At 36.7% G+C, this 26542-nt stretch overlaps 1 protein-coding gene across 2 annotated transcripts in view; it reads left to right on the forward strand.

Annotated features, from left to right (window-relative positions):
* Positions 1 to 26542, forward strand: part of CDH13 (cadherin 13) — a 535620-nt gene that overhangs the window by 345041 nt on the left and 164037 nt on the right. For both annotated transcript variants that reach the window (XM_059824681.1, XM_059824680.1), the window contains exon 7: positions 12029 to 12207. In XM_059824681.1, coding sequence (XP_059680664.1) covers positions 12029 to 12207 — 179 coding nt within the window. The remainder of the gene's footprint in view (positions 1 to 12028; positions 12208 to 26542) is intronic.

The following is a 26542-nucleotide window of genomic DNA, read 5'->3' on the forward strand; positions in this document are numbered from 1 at the left end:
GAGGATTTTGAGTAGGGCTGCAAAGATTTCTATATGCAAATATTTCAATCTCAAAAAGGGGAAATGGCTGAAAAACATTCTGTCTTCTATTATGGAATGCTATTAGGGAATGAGTTGTTGCTATGGACTTGATTTAAAGGCTGACCAATTTAAAGTGTAGGTTTCCAGGAAAAACTGGTTGTGTTTATCCTTCCTCATTGTGGACTCCTTTACTGGGGGAAGATATTGAACTTGGTTCAGAAGAATGTATGGGGAAAGAAAGAATCCTTTTTAAGGGAAAGGATATCTTTTCAAGACATGCCTTATGATCCTCTGTAAGGATTTGTTCAATACTAAGTTTGAAACCTTACAAGCAAATATTCCACTTCTGTTCGTAGTTTTAACAGGAATTACTGCATCTTTGATATGATTTATCTAGAAAAGTGCAATGCACTTAATGCAATTCTCTGGATGAGGAACAGGGAATAGTTGGCTAATTCAATCATTGGGTCTAGGAGTGAAGAAGTTCATTATGAAATACTGTCTGGGCAGGATGAATTTTAATAACTTCAACAGAGCAGATACTGGGAGACAAACCAAATAATTTATCCAGTAGTTCATTTGCGGCAGGGGGGAAAGAAAAACAAAACTCACCTAAAAAGATCCTGTATTAAGACGAAAACACATATCCCTCAGATAAAAACTTTCAGATGTTTAATAGATCAAATGGCTAGGGCTTGACTGTGAAATCAATACAAAGATGAAATGATACATTAGAATTAGTGTGTGCTCTGGTTCCTACAGATGAAGCTAGAAACACTGTAAGAAGATTTACCTCCTCATTATGAGGTCTGATTCTTCTTTCATGCATACTACTTTTATAATATTGAAGCACCCTTGGTTTATATGGATTAATTTTGGATTGATGTTGATGATGAGGATCACAGTGACAGAATCATGGATAACAAAGGGTGGGTGTTTCAATTACATCCCCACTTTGTAACGTGAGATTAATGCACAACCAGTTCATATTAGTTAAAGAGGCAAAGGTTAAAGATGAGGACTTCTAAGGTGCAGTTGCTGATGAAGTGTATGTTGGTGTATTGTCATTATCCTATATCCATGTGAAAAACATTGATACTTGTATAAGATTCTGGTAGCAACAAGGAAAAGGGTCTAATACAGAAGAGGCACAAAAAAGGCACAGATCGTCCTTTTGCTTTTTCTCTTTCATTTCACATATACTGAAGTGAGAAATTAGGAAGGTAAAAAAGGGAATAAAGGCAATGTAATACTGTGTATAACTAATATAGACCTTCGAGGTCGTTCCTGTATTCCATAGCCTCACCTAGTATAAATCTTTGCCTAAGTAGTGCTGGGCTGATTTAGATCAACAGAAATTCTGGCCAACTGTCTCAAAAAGCATTTCCAATCAGGGAAAATTGACCTTGCACTGAGATATCTTATTAAAACGTAATATTATTACCTTTTAATCAGGAAGGATGCCAGTGTACCTTACTTGGACATAGAAGAATAGTCTAAAGTGGTTTCTGTAAAGTAATGACGTGTTTTTGATTAAAGCCCACTGAGACAGGGGAGTATAATTGCTGCCTTTCTTACAAGATATTTTTAAGAAGCCAGTCAGTTCCTTTCCCAAAGTAGGTAAAGTATGACATCTTCCATCTATGAAGTGTGGCCCTGATCAAAAGACTATGGAAATCTGTGAAAATATTACCTTCTTAGAAAAATCTCTCCATTTTTGTTGTTGTTCTTGAGCAAGCCCTAATGCAGGGTATGCACACAGAGTATGTATATTGGGTTTCTTATTACCCATTCCACAGAGACTGTATTTTTACTGTGTTTTAAAAACCTAGATGCTTATTGTCAATACATTACATTGCTTTTTTTATTTCATTTTGAAATAATTTGTTGTTGGAATGAAAGGAAAAATATTCTTCTCACTTCCTTTTTATTTTCGAAGTGCTATTAGATTTTAATATAGTACTGATTTAAAACGTCCATTTGGCACTGGTCTCTTTCATTTCCCTGAATTTTATTTAACTAGTTTCACTCCTGCCTTACAGACAGTCTTAGCTTAAAAAGAAAATATGACTGACAAACATCTTTATGTTGGAGCTATTATTGGCATGGGATTTCTCCATTTAAAAAAAAATAAAATAGCAGTCTGAAGTTGTTACCTTGATTCTTTCTCAGCTAAGGTAAGCCCTCACAGTCCAGGGTCTCCAGTAGTCCATATTGGTGGACCTATTAAAATACACTGCTGCTGCTTTTCTACCAGTGCACCCAAGTTTCCTTTCCAAAGGACACTGGTGCTGTGAAAGAGTTGTGGGCTAGAATATGGGTAGGATGTTTACCTGGCTCCAAGGGGTAGTAAGTCCTGCTAGGTCTCAAAATTCAGAGGCTTTCATGGCTTGAAGGATAGCTGAATGTGAACCAGGTTCCCAGTGATAACCTATGTTTTGTTTAATAAGGGCCAAGAGAAGATCCTATACTAACTCCTCAGAATACTAACTCTTCTTGACAGGGCTAGATGGAGACAAGGTGAAAGTGGCTTTGAAATGAAAAATGGCCGTTTCTCTCCCAGAAGTTCAGAGTGCAAATAATTGACAATCCTTTTTTACTAACCTAAGTGAAGTCTCTGAAACATCTATTTTCTTTTCTTCATTTATCTTGATTAAGAATGCCTCCCTGCTTAGAGGCTAGGAGAAACCAGATATTAACTTCTTTTTTGGGAGAAAGTTAAATGATTAATCTAATTTTGTCTGGTTTATTTTCTGTCTTGGTGCTTAGGAGAAGCTTTCTGCCGCATTGAAAAGGTAATTTCTCATGGGTATTTCTGGATATGAAATTTACATCAGGTTTTATGTATTTGTATTACTTTAAAAATTGCTGTCTATTAGCAATTTGCATTGCTCTGGCCAGAAGTATGCTACCCAGATAAACAGGGAAGAGTAGAAGAATAGGAAACTATTAAAGAAAAGCTAAAAGAAAACATTTGGATTATAAAACAGAGATAAGTGCAGAATATGTATTTTTAGTAAGCTCTCTGCTTAGCTGTTCTTGACTATAAAGTTTGCATCTGCATTTAAACAGCTTGTATGCGTCTGAAATCAAATTTGAATGATTGCAGTCAATTCCAGTTTTACATGGGAACTGGGAAAAATGGCATGGTGAATCATGTGACTTGTAAGCATCTCTGACAAAATGTTTCAGCTGTCAAACAATTCTGATCAGAGGGCTAAGTGCATGAGCAAATCACTCTAGGCAAGAGGTGTTGAGTCTCAGACTTTTTACCTCTGGTAGTTTTATAAAAGGTGAGGAAAGAGCTTAGCATCCTCCATCTCCCCTGGTGCAGTGATGGTTTAGAGTTTAGCTGGCTATTTTAGGCATTGACCTATCTCCTCTTAGGATTTGAGCTATCTTTCTGGCAGGTGTTTGCCAAATGCACTTGTCATGGTGATAAGTTACATAGGAATTGTGGAAATTTCTCTGTTTGAAGTTTTCAGAAAAGAAGCCAGTATTCTTCTGTATCTTTTCAAGAATGGTCCTGCATTGCTTTTAGGGGGGGTGAATTTAATGATGTTTTAATGTCTCATCTAGTCTTTATTTTCTGTGATTTTTCTGATTGACTTCTAGACTAAACTGCAAGAGAACGTGGGTCCTCTGTTTTCTGAGTGTGCCTAGGGCTGACTCTTACTCTTTGTATGTTGAATAGCTATTCTTTCACACATAAATCACTGTTCTGTCATACTCGCCTGCTGTGAGATGTTCGATGCATATCATCATTTACATTAAACCATTTACTTCAAGGGAATGTGTTATATTGCTTTATGAATTATGTTATCTGACATATAATATTATGTTATGAATTGGCAGTTAGAATATTAGAACAGTGGGACTTTTATAGCTTATGGTCATGATCCAAGAAGTAATTCATGCCTTTTCTTAATAGACGTCACTGGTCACAAGGGAAGCAGACATGAGTATGCAACATTTTCACTATGGATCCAGAACTTAGGAAGAATCTTAGTTAAGTAGAAATCTTTGGTGGTTTGCTTATATCTGCAGCTTCTTCATATCTGGAGGAAGGACATCATTTTTTCATCTACCGCTCTACTGTTCTAAGTCTTTTTTCATTGAATTTGTAATTCCCAGTTCATCTGAGGAGGCTGTAAGTGAACAATTGTGATGACTTCCCCATGTCTGAGCAAGGAAGGCTTGCTTCCTGAAGGAGTAACAACAATGTTGAATAGAACTGGGGGAACTGTTTAGGGGGGAAGACTGAGTAGTAGTAGGTATAATTTGGTGAGGAGCTTCTAATAGCAGCAGAACAGTCACTATTCCTCTCCTCTCTTATTTCCCTTGTTCCTGTTATCTGGAGGTTTAGATTCACATATAAGAAAGGATAAACTTGGTTCAGGAACATATCACAGCACTTTCCTTTCTTTCTCAGGAACCCCGTGTGTTAAAATATTAAATCCTCTTATTTTTTAAATGTGAAAAGTTAATATCTTTTTTTAAGTTGAGGAGTTTGACATGTACTCTGAAATAGAGGAGAACATTTCCACCAACCAGCCCTGTTCCTCTTACACAAAAGCCTTTAATAGCTATGTCATTGCATATCAAGGTTTCTGTTGTTACTTTTATACCTGTATACATTCAGGTGAGGGAGAAGCTTAATAAGTAGTACACTTGGCATAGAGAAACAGCCTCTTGCTTTCCCTTCATGGACTGACTGCTTGGGAATAGTTTTTATTTTTGAGTTTGAATATAGGTACATGATGAAAAGAAACTGGCATATAAAAATAAGAATCCATCTGAATAAGCTAACTATTTGCATGTGTTTCTACCTGTCTGTCTGGCAGTCAGTCCCTCAAAACTTCTGAACTTATCACTCAGTTTCCACTAATTTTCTCATAGGGATAAAGTTGTTTGAAGGAGTACCTTAAATCCATATAAATCTCATGAAAATAAGAGAGAAGAAAAAGATCCTATTAATGGTCTTGCTAAGGGAATGACTGACTTTAGCTCCTATAAGATGTCATCTTATCCATCCAGGAGATGAGCCTTTGGACAATACCAGATAGGAAATGAAAATTCATTGATTTTACTCCTTATGGAACTGCCTATTTCATGCTATCTGTAGTCTATCAGACAAATGCAAAGACTACATGCAGTATTTTTTTTTGTGAGGGAAGACTGCCCAGTGTCTAAAATGTAAGTTATGCCAATCGGGGACCATGAGGTTCATATTTTGTACAACAGAAGATCTGTGATGGGGATCTTAGTATTACAAAAGGATTAAATAATGCTTTTTTTATTTGCTTCATAATTTCTTGTATCTGCAGACAGTAGGGCAAAAGTTTCAGTATTCATCTGCTACCACAAAGTCTCATAATCTGGTATGTACTGATAATATATGCGTGATTTGGGAATCCTTGGTGGGGCTAACAATTTTCAGTGTTGTCACCCAACAATTTTACCGTAACGAAAGAAACATTCATAGCACTAGAGACAAAGCACAGTATACCAAAGTGGCATCCATGTCACATAACTTCAACTAATGTAAATTCATTTACTGACGTTTCATATATCGTCTCGCCTGGAGCAGCAGATACTTGCAAGTTCTTAACATCGTTTTCAGTCACGTGACTCTCTACCCTACAGTATGGCTAGCAACAGTACTGTATATAACTCATTCTCAAAAATTCCCAGCAGTGAATAATTTATTCTACTAAAACAGCTGTGTTACTCATGAGAAAAAAGGTTAAATAATAGTATTGCTAAATGTTGACCTGCCCATACATCTTTCCTGTTTTGTCATAATGTTCAGCTAGGAATGTCCCGTTATTTCTTACTCAATTTATATGCTTTCTGGCTGCATTAACTTTCTATAGATAGTAGCAATTCTTAACAGTTCTTCGTCTCTACTGAAGTTTCTTTTGTGTATCAACAGAAGTTTATTGTTCATTCCATAATTGATAGCTCACCAGTGAATCTCTCCACTCCTGCTGACCACAATATGTTGGTGTGCCCACTGTACTGATCAGTGATGCCATCTAAACTCTAGTTTAAAAATCATAGAATCATAGAATCATTTAGATTGGAAAAGACCTTTAAGATCATCAAGTCCAACTGAACCTAAGCCTGCTAAGTCCACCACTAAACCATCTCCCTAAGCACCTCATCCACACATCTTTTAAAAACCTCCAGGGATGGTAACTCAACCACCACACTGGGCAGCCTGTTCCAATGCCTGACAACCCAATTCAGTGAAGCAGTTTTTCCTAATATCCAATCTAAACCTTCCCTGGCGCAACTTGAGGCTGTTTCCTCCTGTCCTACCACTTGTTAATTGGGAGAAGAGACCAGCACTCACCTCTCTACAACCTCCTTTCAGGTAGTTGTAGAGAGCAATAAGGTCTCCCCTCAGCCTCCTCTTCTCCAGGCTAAACAACCCCAGCTCTCTCCACTGCTCCTCATAAGACTTGTGCTCCAGACCCCTCACCAGCTTTGTCGCCCTTCTCTGGACACGCTCCAGCACCTCAATGTCATTCTTGTAGTGAGGGGCCCAAAACTGAACACAGGATTCGAGGTGCGGCCTCACCAGCGCCAAGTACAGGGGGACAATCACTTCCCTACTCCTGCTGGGCACACTGTTTCTGATACAAGCCAGGATGCCGTTGGCCTCCTTGGCCACCTGGGCACACTGCTGGCTCATATTCATCCAGCTATCAACCAGCACTCCCAGGTCCTTTTCCACTGGGCAGCTTTCCAGCCACTCGTCCCCAAGCCTTGCATGGGGTTGTTGTGACCCAAGTGTAGACTTGGCACTTGGCCTTGTTGAAACTCATACAGTTGGCCTGGGCTCATTCTATAGTATACATGTATCCTGAATTTGCCGGACATCTAAATAGACAATGTGAAAAAGTCCTGCAGGGTAGAAAATTATTGCCCTATACAAATGTAAGACATGCTAAAAGACTGAACTCCTTAATTCTTACTAAATGTCTTCTCTATTGAGCAAGACCTTCAAGTTTTTAATAACACGCATAAGTTAATAACTGTAGTTGCAATTCAAATGCACTTGATTGGAACCATAATAGACCTTTATTCTTCTATTTGTTTTGCTTCCCTGGTGCTTGTTGTCTTTAAAGTACAAAATGACAGTCAAACATGTAATTAGTTATGATGAGTATGGTAGTCAGGAGGGTATTCTCCTTTGCTCCATTTTCTGAAAGTTGGTGTCTTTTTTTTCTGTAGCAATAAATGTAATGTGCTCTAGACATATATGTAACCCTCTTGATTTCTTCCTTTTTCATCCCATTTTTCCATTCTTTGTTTTCCTTCTTGGGTTAAAATAGCTTTACTTGAAATTATACCATTGTGAAACTGATTATAATCAGTGTATGGAGGTACGTCTGAACTTGTGAAGAAGGTGGAAGTAAAACTCAGCAATCCAGTCATGTTAATTAAGAAAGTAGAACCTTGCCTTTCTGTAGCACATGTAGAAAACATTTAATGTGCTGAATATACAGTGGAGACCCACAAAAAGAGTGAAAATAACACCAGAAAACTCCACTGTGAAGTTTTTGAGCACCGTAGCTCTCATAAAGTTAAAACTCTTCAGTCCTTAAACTGGATAATATTTTAATGTTGGTATTCAAATTCAGAGTAGTCTTTTAAGGCTGTAGGGTTAAGACACTTGGTCACATTTAATCAAGCTAGAAATAGGCCTAACTTCCACTGCATTCCAGTCCATTTTGTAAACCCGGCAGCTGAATATAATAAATAGAAAAAAGGGATAGGGGGTTAGTAGTAATTTCATCCATCAGCTGAACTGTTCCTTATGTTCTCTTGGCATCTTGACAGAAAAAAAGGCACCAAAAAAATAAAAAAAAAGGAAAGAAAGAATGAAGGAAATAGAAAGGTTATTAAGAGGTAAATAACAAAATGCCAAAGAGCTTTTTCCCAAGAAACCATCTGCTCCAATCACCACAAAATTGTGCAAGCATTGTGTTTTACTTCTTAATGCCTAAGGGGAGTTTTTTGCCAATATTTCCAAGCTAACTTACAGGCCAAATGAGCAATCAACAGATTGATAGCTGCAGCTTGTGGAGCAATGACTTGGCTAGTGGGATATATGTCTGATCAATGAGGAACTCTGGGAGGTGCGAGTAGAGGTTTTGAGTGGTTATGGTAATAGTGAAACTGCCCAGAAGGTGTGACAACTAAACCATGAATATTGAAATACACCAAGGCATAGCTATACCCTAACTGAGAGAGACTGACTCAATGTGTATCTGCACATCGTCGGCAGAACTATAAAGTTGCTGATTTTGCAGATGTTTCTTTCTCAGCTTGATAAGTTAATATATATTGTTTAACATGATAATGTAGCAAGCTGTTGTTTTGTGGTTTGAAAGCCAGCTGCATTTGATTGATGCCAGGAATGGAAGTATTTATAAAATGACACTGAATTAGAAATAGTCAGTTTATGGGTCTGGGGAAATGAATCTTTTATGAAGAATAAAACTTTATGATGAAGGAGTAATACTGAGGAAGTGTGCATCTTGAATTAAATTCTTTTGGACAGGATGTGTGCTGTGTGCCTTTTAAAATAAAAAATTGTGTCACTATATTTTTAGAAAACAGAACTCTGTAAACATTATCTTTTGTGGAGGTCCAATCCCAAATGTATGGTCATGTATGTTCTATCTGTGAACACATCAACTATGATAGGAAAATTCTTCCCTGGAAATGTAGCTATCAGGCTGCTCAAAAAGGTCCCTGGAATATGTTTTAGCTGCTGATTTAAAGCTGTTGTGATTTTTGAGGCATCAACCACAAATACTAGCCCATTCTAGCTTTTTGTATATGTGGGGGGTTTTGTTTGTTTTGTTTTAATGGACTAGAATATAGAGTAGGTACCACTGTGCTTTGAAATGAATGGACAGCATTGAACTCGTTAGTTTGCAAACCTGCCTGTGAGCACAAGAGCATAAAGGATATGTTTCTGAGGACAAGACATTCTCAACATGCCTGCAGAAGCCTAGCACCAACTTTCAACTCAGTGCAAGGACTTCCCTTTTGTTTTCAGCCGCAGTATTCAGCAGCTCCTCTGGTTGTAGCGATGCAAGCGTATAGGTGATGTTTAAAGAGGTGTAGTTTTCTGTGTTGATGTTCATGAACAGAAAACAGGTACAACCTCATATAGACTGTAGTAATGCATAATGACATCCAAAGACAACCCCAAATTTTATATGCATTTTTACACCTGTTATATGAACTTGTGAGAACAGAATAACTTTTACTTAAATGTAAATGCCACTTTGGTAGCTAGAAACCAGTATCTCAAAACTTTTGAGAAAAGCAACATAGAAACAAATGGATCTAATTCGCTACAGCTTTCCTCCTCAAGCTAGCATCTCTATGCAAAATGAATATAAAATTCTGCTTTTCTGAGTTGCTGGAATTTCTTATCTGTATGCACCAAAGGAATGATTGCACAGAACAAGATAATGTCCAGTGAGTTGGAAGGTTAAAGAACTGCAGCTGGCAAATCAGACTCAGATTCAGCCATTGTATTAAGCCAGTTTTATCCCAGAGTAACTTGAGATTTGGGGATGTACATCAGATCTTAAAATCTACATGTGCCTTCCACAGCCTTATAATCAGAAATATTTCAGTAGAACTGTCTAAGACAACTGTATAAATAAGATTTCTACCCGAGTATATATTTTAATCAGTTTCTAAATCTGCTGAGCATCAACTCATTTAATAGATTAATAATGGTAGCAACTGTATATTCATTTAAAATGTAGTCTAATGTACTTGAGTATAACATCTTATTAAATTGCATTTTTCAGGGAGGAGTTATGTACGAAAATCCATTGAATTTCACTTGTGCTTGGGCACTCTTTAAGATCCCTTGAAGACTTGCCTTAATTTTTATTTATTTCACTGAAGTCTTGTGACTTAGGAGATCTTTGTGAAACATATTCTCTAACATGAATATAAATAATCTTCTCGAAACACGATAAATATCTAAAAAATAGCACAGAGTGTTGTACTTGTGAAAAGAGGGTGAATCTTCATTCTTCAAAACAGAAAGCTGCTTTTTTTTCTTTTTTCATCTGAAGAAGTCTCAAACAAAGTAGGGGAAAATATCAGGGCTAGGATCATCTTGTAATATTGGAAAACATGGTATGGTATCCAGTGGTAAGCTTCTTTTTGAGCTGTCTGACCTTTAATCACTGGTGAATAAAACCAACGTGCAGTCAGATCTCTGTTATTTTTCTCAAGGGGGTAACTCTGCCTGCAGTAGCAACGAAGCAAAACCTTTGAGAGCTTATATTCAAGGTCACTACAACAAGAGGCAATACTTTGTACTCTGGGAAATACAGCAAAAGGAAAAAAAAAAGAAACATATCTAAACAAGCCAGTTGTGTTTGTTTAACAGGGAACCAGGCGGTTGTTATGCCAGCCTATAAATGAAGCTGGGTTTGTTTTTACTTTTACCACAATATTTCATTGTTATTTGATTTTAAGTGATCTGTGCTTCAAGACATTTACAAAGAATATAAGGACACTGTTTATCATTATACATGAATGATATATATTTCTGTTCTGCAGGTACTTCCAATATAATGTCTGAGGCCTACTCTGTACCAGAAATTTTTAATCACTTGTAGTTATTTTGCCACAAAAGGCTATGTGGATACTGAGAACAGATCATATGGTCTTACAGACCTGTTAAGAAATGAAAATGTTGTATTTGAAATAACACTTGCCCTCTGAAAGTCTATGGGGGGAAAGAAAGGGTTAACCACCACACAAGAATTAATCTCTAACAAAGAATTATGACTATGACATTGTGGTTCACACATCAGATAATATGGTTTCAGTGCTAAGCTACTTAAATGTAAATTGTATAGTTGATGGAATTTGATAAATTGTTTCAGTTGGGATTTTTAGGCCAAAGAATGGATACCTTCCTAGATTCCTTATTTGTATAAAATTTGCTAATACCTTTTGCATTAATTTGTTACTTAACTTGGATTCACCATTGAAACTAGTTTGTTGATTTGATCATGACTTTTTTGTTATTTGGTAGGATTTTATTCTTTCTTCAGGTCAATGTTACCAGAAATACTTTCGTTTTGGTGTGTTGATATATTACTTTTAGTTAGATTTTTTTTTTTTTAAATAATGCTTATGTTTATACCTATAAATGAACTGATTAAGAAATTGTAACAGTCTAGGGGTGAATATCGCATGGTTCAGCCCAGGTGTCTAATTACTTCTTTTCTTTGGTTCTCAACGTACTGTACAAAACAAATAAAAGAATGCTGTGACAGAATTTGGTAGGCTATGTCAGCCTCTGGTGTGCCTGTCTAAGGGAGAGGAAAAGACTTGATCCTGTGATGCAGGAGTATGTGTTCCACTAGCTAGGTAGAGAATTGGTACCATCTCAGTCCTCCCTGCATTAACTGTGATGTAGAAGAGTGAGGCTGGTACAGTAAGTCCATAAATTTGTACAAATTTAAATTAGAATAATGTAGGCTTTAATCTTTGCAAAATTTCTTATTGACAGAATGTCCAACAAATTCTGAATCTGTGCAAGACTTTAAAGTGAAAATAGAGACCTTTCTCTTATTTCAACATTGTCATCTTCATCTTAAATATCCTGTAGACTTTCTACCTGTAGAATTTAAAGTGACGATACATCTGTAGTTCATTTAGTGAAATGCAATTAATATGGATAGCAACAAAGCATACAAATATGGGGAACTTATGTTAGAGTCATATGTCTGTTGCAAACCAGAAATGCTAGCCCTTTGTTGTTGGCTCAGTAGCAAGTACATATAACACAAATACAAGTACAGACTAAATATCAAGTGAAACTATTTAGTGATCTTGGTGAGGTAATTATGTATTGTACTCACCTGGTTCTCACATGTGAAGGTGGCATAATTTTACATGTTCTTATTAACTGCATTCTGTTGTCTGTCCACCTTTCCCTTAGGAACAACTGTGATGCGTATGACAGCATTTGATGCTGATGACTCTAGCACAGACAATGCTCTTCTGCGGTATAACATCCTCAAACAGACACCTACCAAACCATCTCCAAATATGTTCTATATTGACCCAGAAAAGGGAGATATTGTTACAGTGGTGTCACCTGTGCTGTTGGATCGTGAGGTAAGTGAACATTTTCCTATCGCCAATCTAACATTTTTATGTTCGTGCCTATAATAATCTTCTGTGATGTGAAAAGAGGTTCAGAGTATTGCAGTGCTGGGGATTCAGATTTTCAGCTTTGAGGGTTTTTTTAAGAGTTTTGTTTATTTCTTATTTGGGCATAAGAAGTTATATGCTCTGATCAATATTTATAAATCTACCAGTTCATAATTTCTGCGCAAGACATTTAGTATTGGATGGTGAGAGCAAAGATCTCAGGAATAAGTGGAAATCAACTTCGAGTTACCAACTGACCATTTGGAACTAAAAAACCCAACACCTAATTGTGCATATAGCTTGCTATGAGATTGTTACAGTTTGGTGCTTTAAGTCCTTTTCTAGAATTTTCTTTTTATTGAGTGTGCTTAATGGACTAATTAACTTGGTACCTGCATAGGCAAAAAATGAAAATACAAAAAAGGAGTAGTAAAGGGACAGGTAGCCTGGATGTGGTTTTAAGGTGAATTACCATAGTGACAAAAATCTATGTTTATTATAGATCATTAACATTATGAGACCATAAATTGATAGCAAAGAAAGCTTAGGTATGATAATTTCATGTTCAGAAGGTAATAAAGTAGAGCCGGTCTGTTAATACAAAGGTTTAATTATTAGAATATATGAGATCTGGGCACCAATACAATGATGACCTAAACAGTTACTCTGTAAATCACAATTTCCTTTGATTACGTAGCCCTATGTGCTCTCTGATTCCTGGAGAAGACCATGTTTTTTTTCTTGCAGGCTGTTTCTTGTGTGTGCTGATATACTGAACTTGTCTTCTAAGTTCGTTAGGTTTAGGACTGTCCAATGTTCTCAATATTCAGCCCATTATTTTAACCAGATGAACATGATGCCCATACCATCTTCCCTTTTTAGGTGAGTAGTTTTTCTGCAGGCTTTTCCAGCAGCAGGTGTTTAATGGGTAAACCAGACACATAGTGCAGTAAAACTAAGGTCTGGGCCTGTAGATCTGTCTTTTCAGTTTAGAGAGATTCCAATTCTTTCATACTTGTGTGGCTGGCCACAGAATCATGCCCAACTTAAGATTTATATCATTACTACATTTTTGCCTCAAGTTTCCCTTCTAAATTCATTGTTTCAGTTCAAAAGCTTTATACTGTTTTCTAAAGTCAGTTTAGGTATTTTTGTTCCTAATAGATAACCATTCCCCAGATTAAACCAATTTACTCAAAATTAGAAAATCAATGGAAGGGAATGAACATGCCTGCTTTTTTCTAGTATCTTCCAAAGGTCACTGGTGATTCATGAAATAATGATGCTGTCTCTATACAAGAAGTCTCGCCTCAATCGAACGGGTATTACAGCTGGGTAGTATATCCTGAAAGCAAGATCTGAATTCCTCATGATTTTTAATAATAGTAGATTCAATACCTTTACTTTGAAGGTGACATGGCAAACTGCAGTCTTGTTGAAACTGCAAAGTAATTTTGTTGTTGCTGCAAATGCTGTATGGTTTATGATCCAAAATGTAGGGCTGTGTAAAATTTTAACTGTAAACCCAAGCATTATCTGCAGTTAAAGTCCAGTCTGATATTGTCTTGTCAGGTGAAACATTTGGGGAAAAAGTATGTTTTCCACTTCTTCACAAGATGCTCTGTGTTGTGCCCTCTGTCATCTTTGTGGGTTTAGCCTTTTCTCCCCCTTCCTGCTTATGTATGTCTTGTGTAGAAATTGGTAGTCGTGCCTCCTTTTTTAGATCTGTGGAGTTAGCCATTCATGGTCAAAGATGTATAACTTCTATTTTTAACCATAACAGCAGCTTTTAGGGACAAGCGGCCTAATGATCCTATTCTGAACAATTCTGGGTACCAACATAATCTTGATACTATAGAAATAACTCTCATGTATTTTTACGTAGCTCATGAATTATTGTGAGAGAATTGTCTGCCTCAGGTAGAGAGAGACAGGACTAACATCTGGAGGAGGACATGTCTGTCTAGCTACTGCTTAGGGAATAAGGTATCTGCACATCCACCAGTCTTGAAGGAAGTGGCTTTCAGGGTGCTGGGAAGTTGGTGGGCAGGAGTGAGTACTATTTGCCACTCCTCTGTAGGATATCAGCTGATGTTAGTGCCTTGTTATTATTATTATATATTCTCTGGTAATCCTTTGTAGATCTTAAATATTTTGGCTATTTATCACAATCTTCTATGATGTGCATTGTAGAAATATGGGACAAAGAAACGATCTTTACCCTGAAAGCCTTGCTAGTAGGTGTGTAACATCAGAGGACAAAAAATGTAGATAGAGGCATTGAATGATGGTTGAACAACAACTGCATGAAAAAGTAGTTGTGAAAAGGACAGAGGAATGTTTTTTACCTCCTCATTTCTTACCGTTCTTTTGCTGGCATCTCAGTGGACAATGTATTATAGTAGACACACATAAGGAACAGCAAGCTTTTTCGTTAATGTTTTCTATTGCTTGGAAAACAGAATGGATGTTGAACAACTCAGCTTGATCCTTTTTGATGACTGGGATTTGAGTTAGCAGTATATGAAGGTTAAATGGGTGTAGCTTATGAAGGTACACATGGTATTTGGCGGCGGGGGAGGCTGGGTGTATTTCTGTTGGGCAATTCCACAGCTCCCGAAACTGCAAAAATTGGTACTGGTGAATTTGATTATTCATGACTGCCAATTCATGCCAATTCTGCTTCTTCTAGATTTTACTTAAACTTTAAATTGGGTCAATTGCCTGTGATTTTTCTGTCTTTTGCTACCTCTATTTATTTTCTGTTTGAATCTTAAAAGTGAGTACCTGTCAAAAGTGGATTATTCTTAGTTGTTCCTTGTAGGTGTACTGTTTAAAACTGTATTAGCCCTAGACACCAATTAAGAAGCTGAATTGAAGTAAAAATTTCTCTAGGATGGACATGGAGAAGGGAGAGAACTATTACTCTTTAATCATATGTATATGCCAAAGGTTGATATGAACTCTTTTAAAGCAAGTTAAAATACTGATTAAAATTACTCATATTTCCCATCTCTTTTAGTAAACCATCTTGATGCTTTTGGGAAACTTTTCATTTCATTTAAGACAAATTAACAGAATATAAATTGTTTGGGGGTTTGTTTTGGTTTTGGTCTTTTTTTTTTTTTTTTTAATTTTAAGTATCATTTATTTCATGTTTGTGCATCAGGACACTGGGGGTATTGCCCAGTGGGAGATACTGAGATATGGAGGTACAAAGCATCTGGCAGGTTTTGCACGCACTGTATTGTCCATATTATTTTTCTGTGCTTCAACATTTTCAGAAAAGTTTCTATGGTATAGCCTCAGAAATCCTTGTTTCAGTGAAAAGAATCAAAATACAGGTATTTATCCTAAAATAAAGTTTGGCCATCTAGAGAGCTCAGGTTTTATATCGAATTGAATATATGTGGGAGAATCTTAGCATGCATATGTAAATATCTAGGTTAATAATTCTTAAAAAAATCAAAAATCAAATCAAACTTTTTTCTGGTAGTACTTTAGAATTAAAAGTAAATTCCAAGTAGACTCTTTCAAAATAAAATTTAAAAGAAAGGAAAAAGGAAAGCATTAACTTGTTTCTGGTGATCCTCAACTGTGCATCTGCTTGTTCTTTTAGCTCTACAGGATCAGCTCAAAATAAAGACAATTTTGTTAAATTCTTACAAGCCTTCAGAATCTCTTCTTCTGTGACTGGCATTTATTAGGGTTTTTGCTAAATCAAGAGTATGGAGATGGTAATGGTCCCTGGTGTGTTGTGACCTCTCCTTCAAAGGCTATTCCAAAGCTCTTCTGTGTATAAGGTGGCAGAAGGAATATGGAATGTGAAAGGCGTCACTCTCTCTTTAGGGTTGTTTTCTTTCTTGCCCTATCTAGAAACAGAAAGGTTGTCTTAAGTCTTTTCTTTGAGTTGCCTATCTGCTTTCAGATCCCCAACCTAGCTATTTTATTTTTTTTAACTTTGGTAGTAATTGAATGGGTGTTTGATTTAGCACAGATGGGTGACAGTGTGCACTATGGAGCTATTTCCATAGTATAGTATCACCTACAAAAGCACTAAGCAAAAAAGTCATTCTCTCCAGTATGCAGAAAAAGTGTATGTCGGAATCCCATAGATTACATCCAGCAAGCTGCTGAGTGCTTTTGATTTCTATTGACATCTGCTGAGGGAAGCTGAGTTCTTCATGCCTCTAAGGAAAGACTTAGCACCATGCAGGATTTGTATGGCCTGAATCTACCGGCGTTTTTTTATTTATAAACTTTTCAGATTCAAATTTTTTTCCAAAAGTGCATGATCCTCAGGGTTTGCAGCGAAACTCAGATAATTTCTCAAAGAACATACATTTTCATTTTCAGAAGGCAGGTAAGGACGTATTTTTGAAGATTAATGTGGGTTTTTTTCTTGTGGGAGTTAGGCATCCTTGAATGTGTCAGCAATAAAGATTGAAGAGTGTTAGGGGGCAAATTATACCTCCAGATATCCATCGGAGAATACATTTTGATTCATAAATTCAGAGAAGAAGGATGCCCTCCATCAAAGTGTATGGTCTAAATGACCCGAAATAGAGCACAACATGGGAAAAAAAAAGAGGCGGGGGGGGGGGGGGGGGGGGGGGGGGGGGAAGAAGAAGAAAGGAGGGAAGAAACCTTGAGGAAATGTCCTGGATTTTGTATTTCAGGGATGGAGAGTCCATTTCAAAGTGACACTTCTCTGCAGTGAAAGCAAAATAATGCTCCTCATGTGCATAGGAGGAGAAAATGCTTGTGCTCTTGTAGAATCATCTCTTAAATTTCCTTTATGGATCAGTAATCAGTTTTTCTGCTTACTCACAATGCTATTTTGCCAGTATTACAGACCCCTCTGCTCTGCAGGAAAGTAGCTGTATGATTTGTATTAATTTTATATGACTAAAGTATTATAAGAAAGCTGCCACCACAGTTGCTTAAGTGAAATATTTACTTCACTTCTCACAGTTTGAGGAGTAATATGCTTTTGCTTTTGATAGGAACTGCTGTGCTTAATTTGAATTAAAGTTAACAAATAGTTTGAGATATCTGCTACATGCTGTCACATATGTTTTTAAACACGTCTTCTCAAGAAAACCAATTCAAGTATTCTGTGATTCTGAGAAACCCTGGGCTAGATTCAGTTAAATGAAATGTATGTTCTCCAGCAAGACTGACAGTTGGTGTGCCTGCGCAAGTCACGCCACCATCTCAGTAAGCAAGTGCTAGCTTCCGTAACCATTTGAACCAATCTTGGTGCATCAATCTACCATTATTTGAATCATATATACTTTCCCCTCTCTTTATTACTTGAAAACATGGACCTGAAAGCCTTATGCCATAAATTATGAGAAACCTGGATTTACATTGGCCCATCCTGCTCATCTTTATGTGGACCGCTTGTAATAATGTGATAGCCGGCTGAGCCTCCCGCTTAACTGGATGGCTCTAAGCTTTAAACAACAACTGCAACAAAAAATGGTGTATAACAACTAGCAAATACCCATTCCTATCCATACATTGATGAATGACTGTAGTGTCTAGCAATTTTTCAAGTCAACAGCAGCCCACTGATATATATTCACCAATACACCGCTTGCATGAAGGAATGAATACTTGCATAAATGTTCTTTACAGTATTCAACCAATTCTGCTGTGATAAGTAAATCACAGTGTTCCTGTTGATAGGGCTTAAGTTCTCTGAAGGGGTAGCAGTAGGGAATAGAAAAAGCTTGTCCACTTCTGCATATGGATGCTACCCTCTTTATCCGTATTTTCCATTTTGGAGATATGTGTCTTAAGCAGTCAATATACTTATTACTTACTCCATCTAAATGCAAATGCTGAACCAACAGTGTACTCTCATTTTTAATGAAAAGATATTAATCTTTTCAGCAAATGCATTCCACATTTGATCTTCATATTAACCTCTAAAATATTCATATTTACAGTGATTGTAGGAAAACGTATACCTTGGAGCATATCAGCGCTGACTTGGAATAATTGTATCATTTTGTCTTGTATTCTGACAGAATTCCCACTTGCACACCTTTAACTTGTTTCGCAGTATGGTAAATTCCATAGCTGGACCTCAATTTCTATGGTTTGGGTTTTTTAGTGACAGATATGGCAATATCTCATATTTCTTTTCTGATTAAAAAACAAGATAAACAAGGCATTCATCCTTCCCCCTTGATTAATGCATTTCTTATACAATTGTTCCTGGTGCCTGTAAAAGTGAGAAGCAGCAGGTCTTCGGTCAGAGAAAAAGTGGTGGGTCTTCAGTCTCTTTTCAGAGATTATTCCATAGTCCATTGTATCTCAAATATTAGAAAAGTAGAAAAATGGGAAGAAGAAAGCTTCCAGTTATGCTAGCTTGTGGACAGAGATGGAAAGTGCTTGTTAGTGAGATGTAAACTCATATTTAAAGTTAAGTTTATGATTAATTTTCCAGCATTTGGGCTTAAATGTCTTCAGTGAGAAAGAATCTTGGTTTATTAGATGTACCAGTAATTCTTAGTTTGATTCCTATCACGTTTTTAATGAGAAAGCTCATTAACCCATTCTTAAATCTTGAAAGAGGCTATGCAAAAGAGGTAAATAAAAGTAAAAATGATATGTCAAAATATAAGTAGTATCATTCAGGTTAGGAATAGTAAATATTCCCATTGCCAGAACAGTAGAGAAATTGTTCATTTAAAAAAAAAAAAAAGTCTGACCTGCATAAAGCTGTAGTGGCAGAATTTCTGCAAATCTTTCATTACATTGTTATTATGTGTTTCTACTTCCATTTAATTCGACACATAGTTTGAGAGTCAGATTTTGTTTAAAAAAAAGAAAATTATCTGACAATAACAGGGACCAGATTTTGTTTTCTATAAAAATCTGTGAGGGATGAACATATCACATCAGGAACCTCACAGGCAACCATTTCAGGACAACATTACTGACTCTGGGCAGTGAGTATAATATCAAGATCACAAGGCAGACAAATCTCTTGAATAGCTCGTCTTCAAAACGCTAAGTGCAACACGTAAGAATCCTACCTCTGGAAAAAATAAAACCATTGGGTGAACAAACACATTTCCTTCCTTTGTAAATGAAAGGCTCACTGAATAAGCTACTGCTTACACTCTATGTCTTGCATTTACCTTTCCCACTCTGAACTGAGCGTGACAGGCTGCAAAACCCTAGTGACCGCTGGAGCTCCCTTCAAATTCTTTCATTGGCTTCTCTGTGTGGATGGTTGAGGCCACAGCAGGTTTTCCTTTGCAGTCCTAAACTCTGGTTTGTTGACAACAATGTTGTAGGTAGAAACACCTGGCTATTACAGACTCTAGATTATCATCCTGCCAGATCTGCTGGCTGACATCCATGTGTAGGTGCTCCTTTACAATTTCATCCAATATAAACTGGGGTAATCGCTATGTATACTTCTTAAGCTTTTTAAACTGTAGATTGCAGGTGGGATAAGTAATAACCACTTAACAGGCAGAGCTTCTGCAAGGAGATTTCTCTCCTCTGTGTAGATGAACCATCTCAAAGGAATCTTTTTCTACTTGCTTTCACTGTGTTTCCCTCTGACACTGAGGGAAGAAGAAAGAGCATTCCCAGCTCTTCCTGAGGATCTTGGATTTATTTCTTAGGAAGGCTACTGGCTTTTCATTCCTCTAGTATGTTATCCACCATAGTATGAAAACCAGGTGATTCTCAACTACTGATGACTCCAAGCATCATTTTAAAATATGTACTCCTATAATAGCTTACTTTTTGGAAAAGCTCCATATTTTGCACAAGATGTGAATATGATTTTTCAAACTTGCAGTTCTCTGTAGTTGCACTGAGAAATACTTATATTCTCCCTCTCATGTTTTGGGTTCAGAGTTTTGGTATTACTAGCTCCTGTGGCAGATAGTTTGCTGATCCTCTAGACCTGTCACTCATCTAAACATCATGAGTTTCTCTGACACTGATGTATTGCAGAGACGTTTAAAAAATATCTTCAAGACACTTACTAAGAGTGACACAAAGCATGATATCAGCTGCACATAAACTTTGAATAGAGGCTGATAACTGAAATGTTGTCTTTTTCGGCTAGAGTGTCTTTATTTAAAAAATTGAAAGGCATATTAGCTCTATGGATGTTTAGGTGTTAAAATCCCACTGTGACAAATTAGTATCTAAGAGGGGAAAAGAAGTGGCGTACTTAAAACAAAAAAATCTTCAAGTAGCAGATTTTGCAGAGGGAGCTGGTTAATTACTAAATGCTGGCACATATTCTGCTAGTACGAAGGGCCCGATGATCACTGAAGTTCAGCTACAATGGAAAATAGTAAAACTTAGAAATTCCAGATTAGAGACATTTTATAGATGTCTGGGGCAATGGTTTCAGTTAAGGAGAGAGAGGATTGGAAGAGCCAAAAGGTGAGAAAAATATGAAAGATGCTCACTGCCCATGTTTTTCAATCCTTTCTTAGGGCCAAGGAATATAACTACAAAAGGAAGAAGTAAGTCTCTAACGATTAATCCCAATACACTCTTTTTCTTGCAGATATCCCTAGTTTCCAAACAGGTTTTGCTGTCTGGATAAGATGAACTCGTCCTTGTTATAGAGGTAGTAAGGATGTATTGCAGTTAATGCTTGAAAAAAAAAACTTTTTGAGTTTTCTGTCTTAAAAGTTAGATTTTTGCATCAAGTATCAGTACTTTCAGAATGCTCATTGCTTAAGAGAGCAAAAGGGAAAACATCTGAAAGTAGTCTGTTTACAACCAGCACGGTTCAAGTAGAGTTAGTACCAAAAAGTAAACGGAATTACTTCAAAGTCACCATAGAAATAATTGCTTAGCTATATCGGAATTGCAGCTCAGAGTGCTTTGGGACTCTACAAGAGTTACCTCGGAGATGCTTCAGGAGAGAAAGTTTTGTGTGCTTTAATATGAAAATCAATCACTATTCTTTCTTTTCTCAAAATACAATAAAGCTTTGGAAACTGAGCAATTAACAACTCCACCTTTAGTCAAGAGCAGTATCAAATCTATGCCTACATACTTGTGACTGTAATGAACACCGAACCCTAACATTGTTGGAAATTCACCAAACATACATGCATGCTGTGTTCACACCTTGGCAAGGGAGACAATTGCCCAGTGCCAGAAATTAGGATTAAATACTAGTCATCTTCCCAAGAAACCCCTTAGATTAAAGTTTAATACCAAAAAGGAAAAAAGAATCTAGCTATAAAACTGTGGTTAGGGTCCAGATTCCTTAACCCATTTTTTTTAACATAAAAAAGGTATTGTCAAATACATATATTGTTATTTTTAGTGTTCTGCTAGCATAATTCAGATTTCCCAATGCTGTTTTTCTGGGATAATTCCTCTAGCATCAGTGGGATGCTACTTTTGATTCCCTAAATGCCAATCAGATAACAGGTTCATCTTTCTTATTTTATTTTCACTTTCTTTTATCTTTCTTGTTATCTTATGACTTTCTGTTTTTAGTGTATGTAGCAAAAGTTATTTAAAATATGCTGTTTTGTAGGAGATTTTATCTTAATACCATAAACAAAAAAATTCTTTCTCTCCAAATTCTGCCTAATTGCACCTATCCTTTGTGCTACAGTATCTAGTTACAATAACATGAATTAAAATGTGATTTGGTTCTGGGGGCTTTTTTTCAGCTTTTACTCTCAGTGTAATTGTGGTCTTTTGGCTTCTGTGAAGCATTAGGTATCATTTCTCTCTTTAGTTGTGTCAACATCCCATAGTCCTCAGTCTGTACTATTGAGTTATATAAACCTCTAGTCAAGGTTGGAAAAAAAAAAAAAAAAAAAACAAAAAAAACCAAAAACCTCTTGGACTACATGAATAACGTTTGTTTTTAGTTTTCTGTTTATATTCTCAGTAAATCAATTAAAAGGTAATCTGAGAAGGCAGAATGTGAATAATGTTGATATATTTGATTGAATTATACCTTTTAGTTCTTGGAACAGATAAACACAGGTAAATACACAGAAATATCCTGAAGAAACATCCCTCTGAAGAGACCTGGAGATGGGTAAATTGTTGAATTAAGCACATAGAAATATAAAGAGTCATGTTAATCAAATTCTCCTCTGCTGCTCTTTTGGACTGGAGAATCCACTAATGTTTCACTTGTAATACATTCATGTAACTTTTTGCCTAATTCTTTTTCATTTTTATACATTAAGCAAAGTGTGAAAATTGAAATTGTAATTAAAATATAGCTGGAACATCCCAGAGAGACTAGTGACAACCTTTGAATCTGTTTTTAGTTGTAAATGTTGGACATTACATCCATATTATGTATATATAAACATTTCAGAAGCTCAAAATCTAAAGCATAAATGAAGTCATTCAATCATGTGGTTGATTACTGCAGAATTAAAGAAATTCAATTTACCACAGAAGGGCTAGCCTTTTCTTTATATACGTTATATACTTTTTTGATATGGCTATGAAAGTTTCCTAAACAATTGATTTTTTCCTTACTGGAAGATCACGGAATGCTCTGTCAGTGATCAAAATGCTGCTGTTTATGCATATAATTCAGTTTTGCTGATTACTTTTTACAGTTTGCTTTTGACATCTTTAATTTGATCTGTCTTGTGTCATGGATTTTTTTTTTTTTTTTAAGGCAAACTCAATTTCTTTGAGAGGAAATCCATAAAGCATCATTCTCCCTGCAGAACAAGTATAAGTTGACTCCTTCAAGACCGTATATAAATCACTCTTAAGGGAAGATATAGCTCACTCAGAAAAGTGATTTGTAAACACTTTAAATTTGTACTATATTATACTACCATCTACAAATAGACACCTCCATCTAAAATACGAATTCTGCCTTGTAGGTTGATGGTACCATGGAGCAATATTTATGAATGCTAACTTTTCTTTTTTGACATACAACATACGATGACTTCAGAGCATGTTGCCTGACACTGCTCATTTAATGGTTTTTGGAATACTGGACCACAACCTGCCCTAGAGGAGATGTTATTTTCAACATAAGAATTAGGTAGCCTTGCCACCTTAATTTTTCTTTAAAGTATTTATACTAGGATGTTGCCTTGCATAAAGTTTGAAAGTACACTTAGATGGGTCAGGCAGCATATATGCTACAGTTTAAATGCACGGTAGTGCTGCTAGGGGAGGAGAGTTACATTCCACTGACAATCATGAAGATATTTCAGCTTTGAGGGACTGTAACAGAAAAGAGGCCCTAGAATATGGCCTTTGCTTCTGCAGTGAAGAGGAGGGAAGTAAACTTTATTCCAAATGTATTTCAATTTAATAAACATCTGTCATTTATATTTAAAACTGCTGTTTCAGGATTGTAATTATATCATCTGAAAATAAGTCCTCCTCAAAAGAGAATTGAAGTGACAGGCTGAAGAAAATGGAACATGACGTTGCTCATTCTCCTTTCGTCCTAGAGCTAAAATTTAAATTAATTTTCTTCCTTTTGTCAGAAAGTAGTTTAATTGGAAATTATTTTTGATTGCATTTTTTTCAGAGAGGAATGGAGTTCTTCCCATTGTGCGTGTGCAGAAGTTGTTCAGTGCCTCCATAATATTTTACTAAATTAATCATTTGCAGATATTTTAAATAGTTGACAGCTGTACTGGTAATTCTGAAGAAGTCTAAAAAATTTAAAAACCTGAGATAAACATAAAGATTTTTACCTTTTTTTTTTGTTCCTCAGCACCTTTGCATACAGCCATGTTGTGTTTGTTGCTATAGTTACCTGCTTGTTGGGAGAAATGAATATTTGATATTAGCAGTAACTAGACTGTAAAAATTAGATGTGCTGCTACAGTTCAATTTAGGTTTATCACAATTTTTTACAGCTGAATTTCCTTTAAAAATGTTGAAGGAAATTTATGGAGCCACATTCTTATGGGAGGTACAAGTCTCTATAGTCCTGTAAGTTCATTCACACTCATTCCACAGTCCTCTGATGAACTAAAATTTTCTTCCAACATACTTTCATTTTCAGCTTTCAGACCTCCTATAATAGGATTTTCTTCTATTGATATCTTAATCTAAATATCACAGAGGACAATGGTAGTCATGTCATGGCCAACACAGACGGTGCCTTTCTTTGCTAAAACAGTGACCCACCCTACAAGGGATCAAATACAGGTGTTTTGCCTAATATCTCACTTCTGAATTATTTCTAGTTTGGCATAATGCTTTTCTGACACCTGATTCAGCCGTGACCAGACAGTGAAGCATCAGAAGGTACAGGAATGCATCCCTAAATAGCTATCCAGGTAACCATTCAGTGGAAGTTACACATTAGAGAGGAAAAAGGTCTGCATAGTAATAAAAAGGATATGTGGGTTTATTAGAAAAATTGCAAGATTGAAGCAGTTGCTACTTCGACATTTACCTTAGCATTGGTACTTTACTGCGTGCATGAAACTCCATGGCAGAAAGAGTGACTTAAGGAAAAATGTCGCTCTGACACATGTTTCTCATGGGTGAGATAGCACTGCATGAAAGTGACAGAAAACCTGTTGACTGCATTATCTTTCATTACCCTATTTTCTGTTGTCTTGGAAATTTCTGAATCGTCTCTGTGTACTTTTGTTAATGTATCCTTGATAAATACAAAACTTACAGAAGAGACAAACTGAAGGGAGATCACAGTTTCCCTAGGGGATTTCTGCCTTTCAAATGAACCATGAGTGATAGATGGTAAGTGCTGAAAAGAGAAAGAGAGTTTTTCAGGGGAATTTGTCAAAAGTGTACCTCTAATATCTGCAAGTCCAGAGATTTCCACTACTGTCATTAAATGTTTGAGAATACAAAAGAAAGATAGTAAAATCTGTGCTGATGGTAATAAAGGTCTGATTTAGGCTTTCTTGAGGTAACTGGACATTTGTCTCCATTGATTCTTGTGGCAGACTTTGCAGCAGGTCCAAGGCAGCTGTGCAGCTGAATAGGGGAATTAGAGATAGCATGGCTTTTTGCTGGAATCTTGACTTCTCACCATAGCCTAATTATAACATTAAGGCATCATGTTCCCGCCTTAAAGGAAAAATAATCACTGGTTTCTGTACACTGTTGTCACCCCACTTTTAAAGGTAGCACTTTCAGATAACAATAGGTAAAAGCATTGCTTTTAGCAATGTGGCTAAAGAGATGGTTGTAAGAGGTTCAGAGAAGCAAGCAGTGTGGTTCAGTTAGAAAATTTCAGCACTTCAGAATAGATTGTTTTTTCAAGCCTGTTTTTTCTATGAGAATTGAAAAGGTCTAAGTCCAATCAGAAAGTTTTAGAAACTGTTATGAGTTCGTTTGGTTCTGGCTGTGCTTGCAGCAAGAGCTAGTGGTGAGGCAGGGTGTGCTGATCTGTCAGATCCCTATTAAAAAAAGATAATGTGACTTCCCCACAGCCACTTGTCTGATGCATTCTTATGCTTCAAGATGAATGCTTTCCTATCCCCATCTTTCATGATAGATCCCTCCATACACCTGTCTAGTTTACTGATCCAGCAAGAGGCTAACTTTGAATCAACTCATAGAAATGGCTGGTGCCTCCCAAAACTGTCACTGGGATGGAACCATGTGGCTGAGCAGAGGGATAGGAAGTAAAGCCTTACTTTTTCAGCAGTGGTGAGCCATTCCTTGGCTCAGCTGCTTTGGGTAATCCCCTCTCCTAGGTCCACGACTTACTGTCACTTATGTACATAGTTTAGTGATATAAATTGTTCCTTCTTTCAAGCATGTGTAACGCCTGGGAAGTTATTTAGAAACCCGATATAGAGATTGCATTTAACAATGCTGCACCAAAATTTTCAACACCCCTCAAAAACAAACAAACAAACAAACAGAAAACTGAACAAAGCATCAAGAGTTACACTCCATTTCATCCAGCAGCAGAACAGCAGATAAAGCTGGCAAAACACTTTTACCTCACTAGGTAGCAGTTGTAACGTGTCTCAGATTGTACTGCCACTCTGAATTCACTGTACACGGCTCTGGCTCTGTAAAGTGCATTGATTTCCTCACAAGTAGAGAATGACATAGTTGAAGGCACTTTCCACCTTGTAAAAAATGCCCTCAGCACTATGTCATCACCGACAATACGGCCCTTCTTCCCCAGAGAATAAGAAAAGGAATTTGTTTCTTACATAGTAGAAAATTCCACTAGCAATAGCCTCAAGCCTGCAGTGGATTTTCCATCTTGCCTAATTTGTTAAGGGGTGGGTGAGTTTTTCCTAAGAACTGTCTTCACATAACAGGAATTCTTTAAAATTCAGTTCTT

This window comes from Gavia stellata, chromosome 15 (genome assembly GCF_030936135.1).
Source record: "Gavia stellata isolate bGavSte3 chromosome 15, bGavSte3.hap2, whole genome shotgun sequence".
In the NCBI taxonomy this organism is placed as follows: domain Eukaryota; kingdom Metazoa; phylum Chordata; class Aves; order Gaviiformes; family Gaviidae; genus Gavia; species Gavia stellata.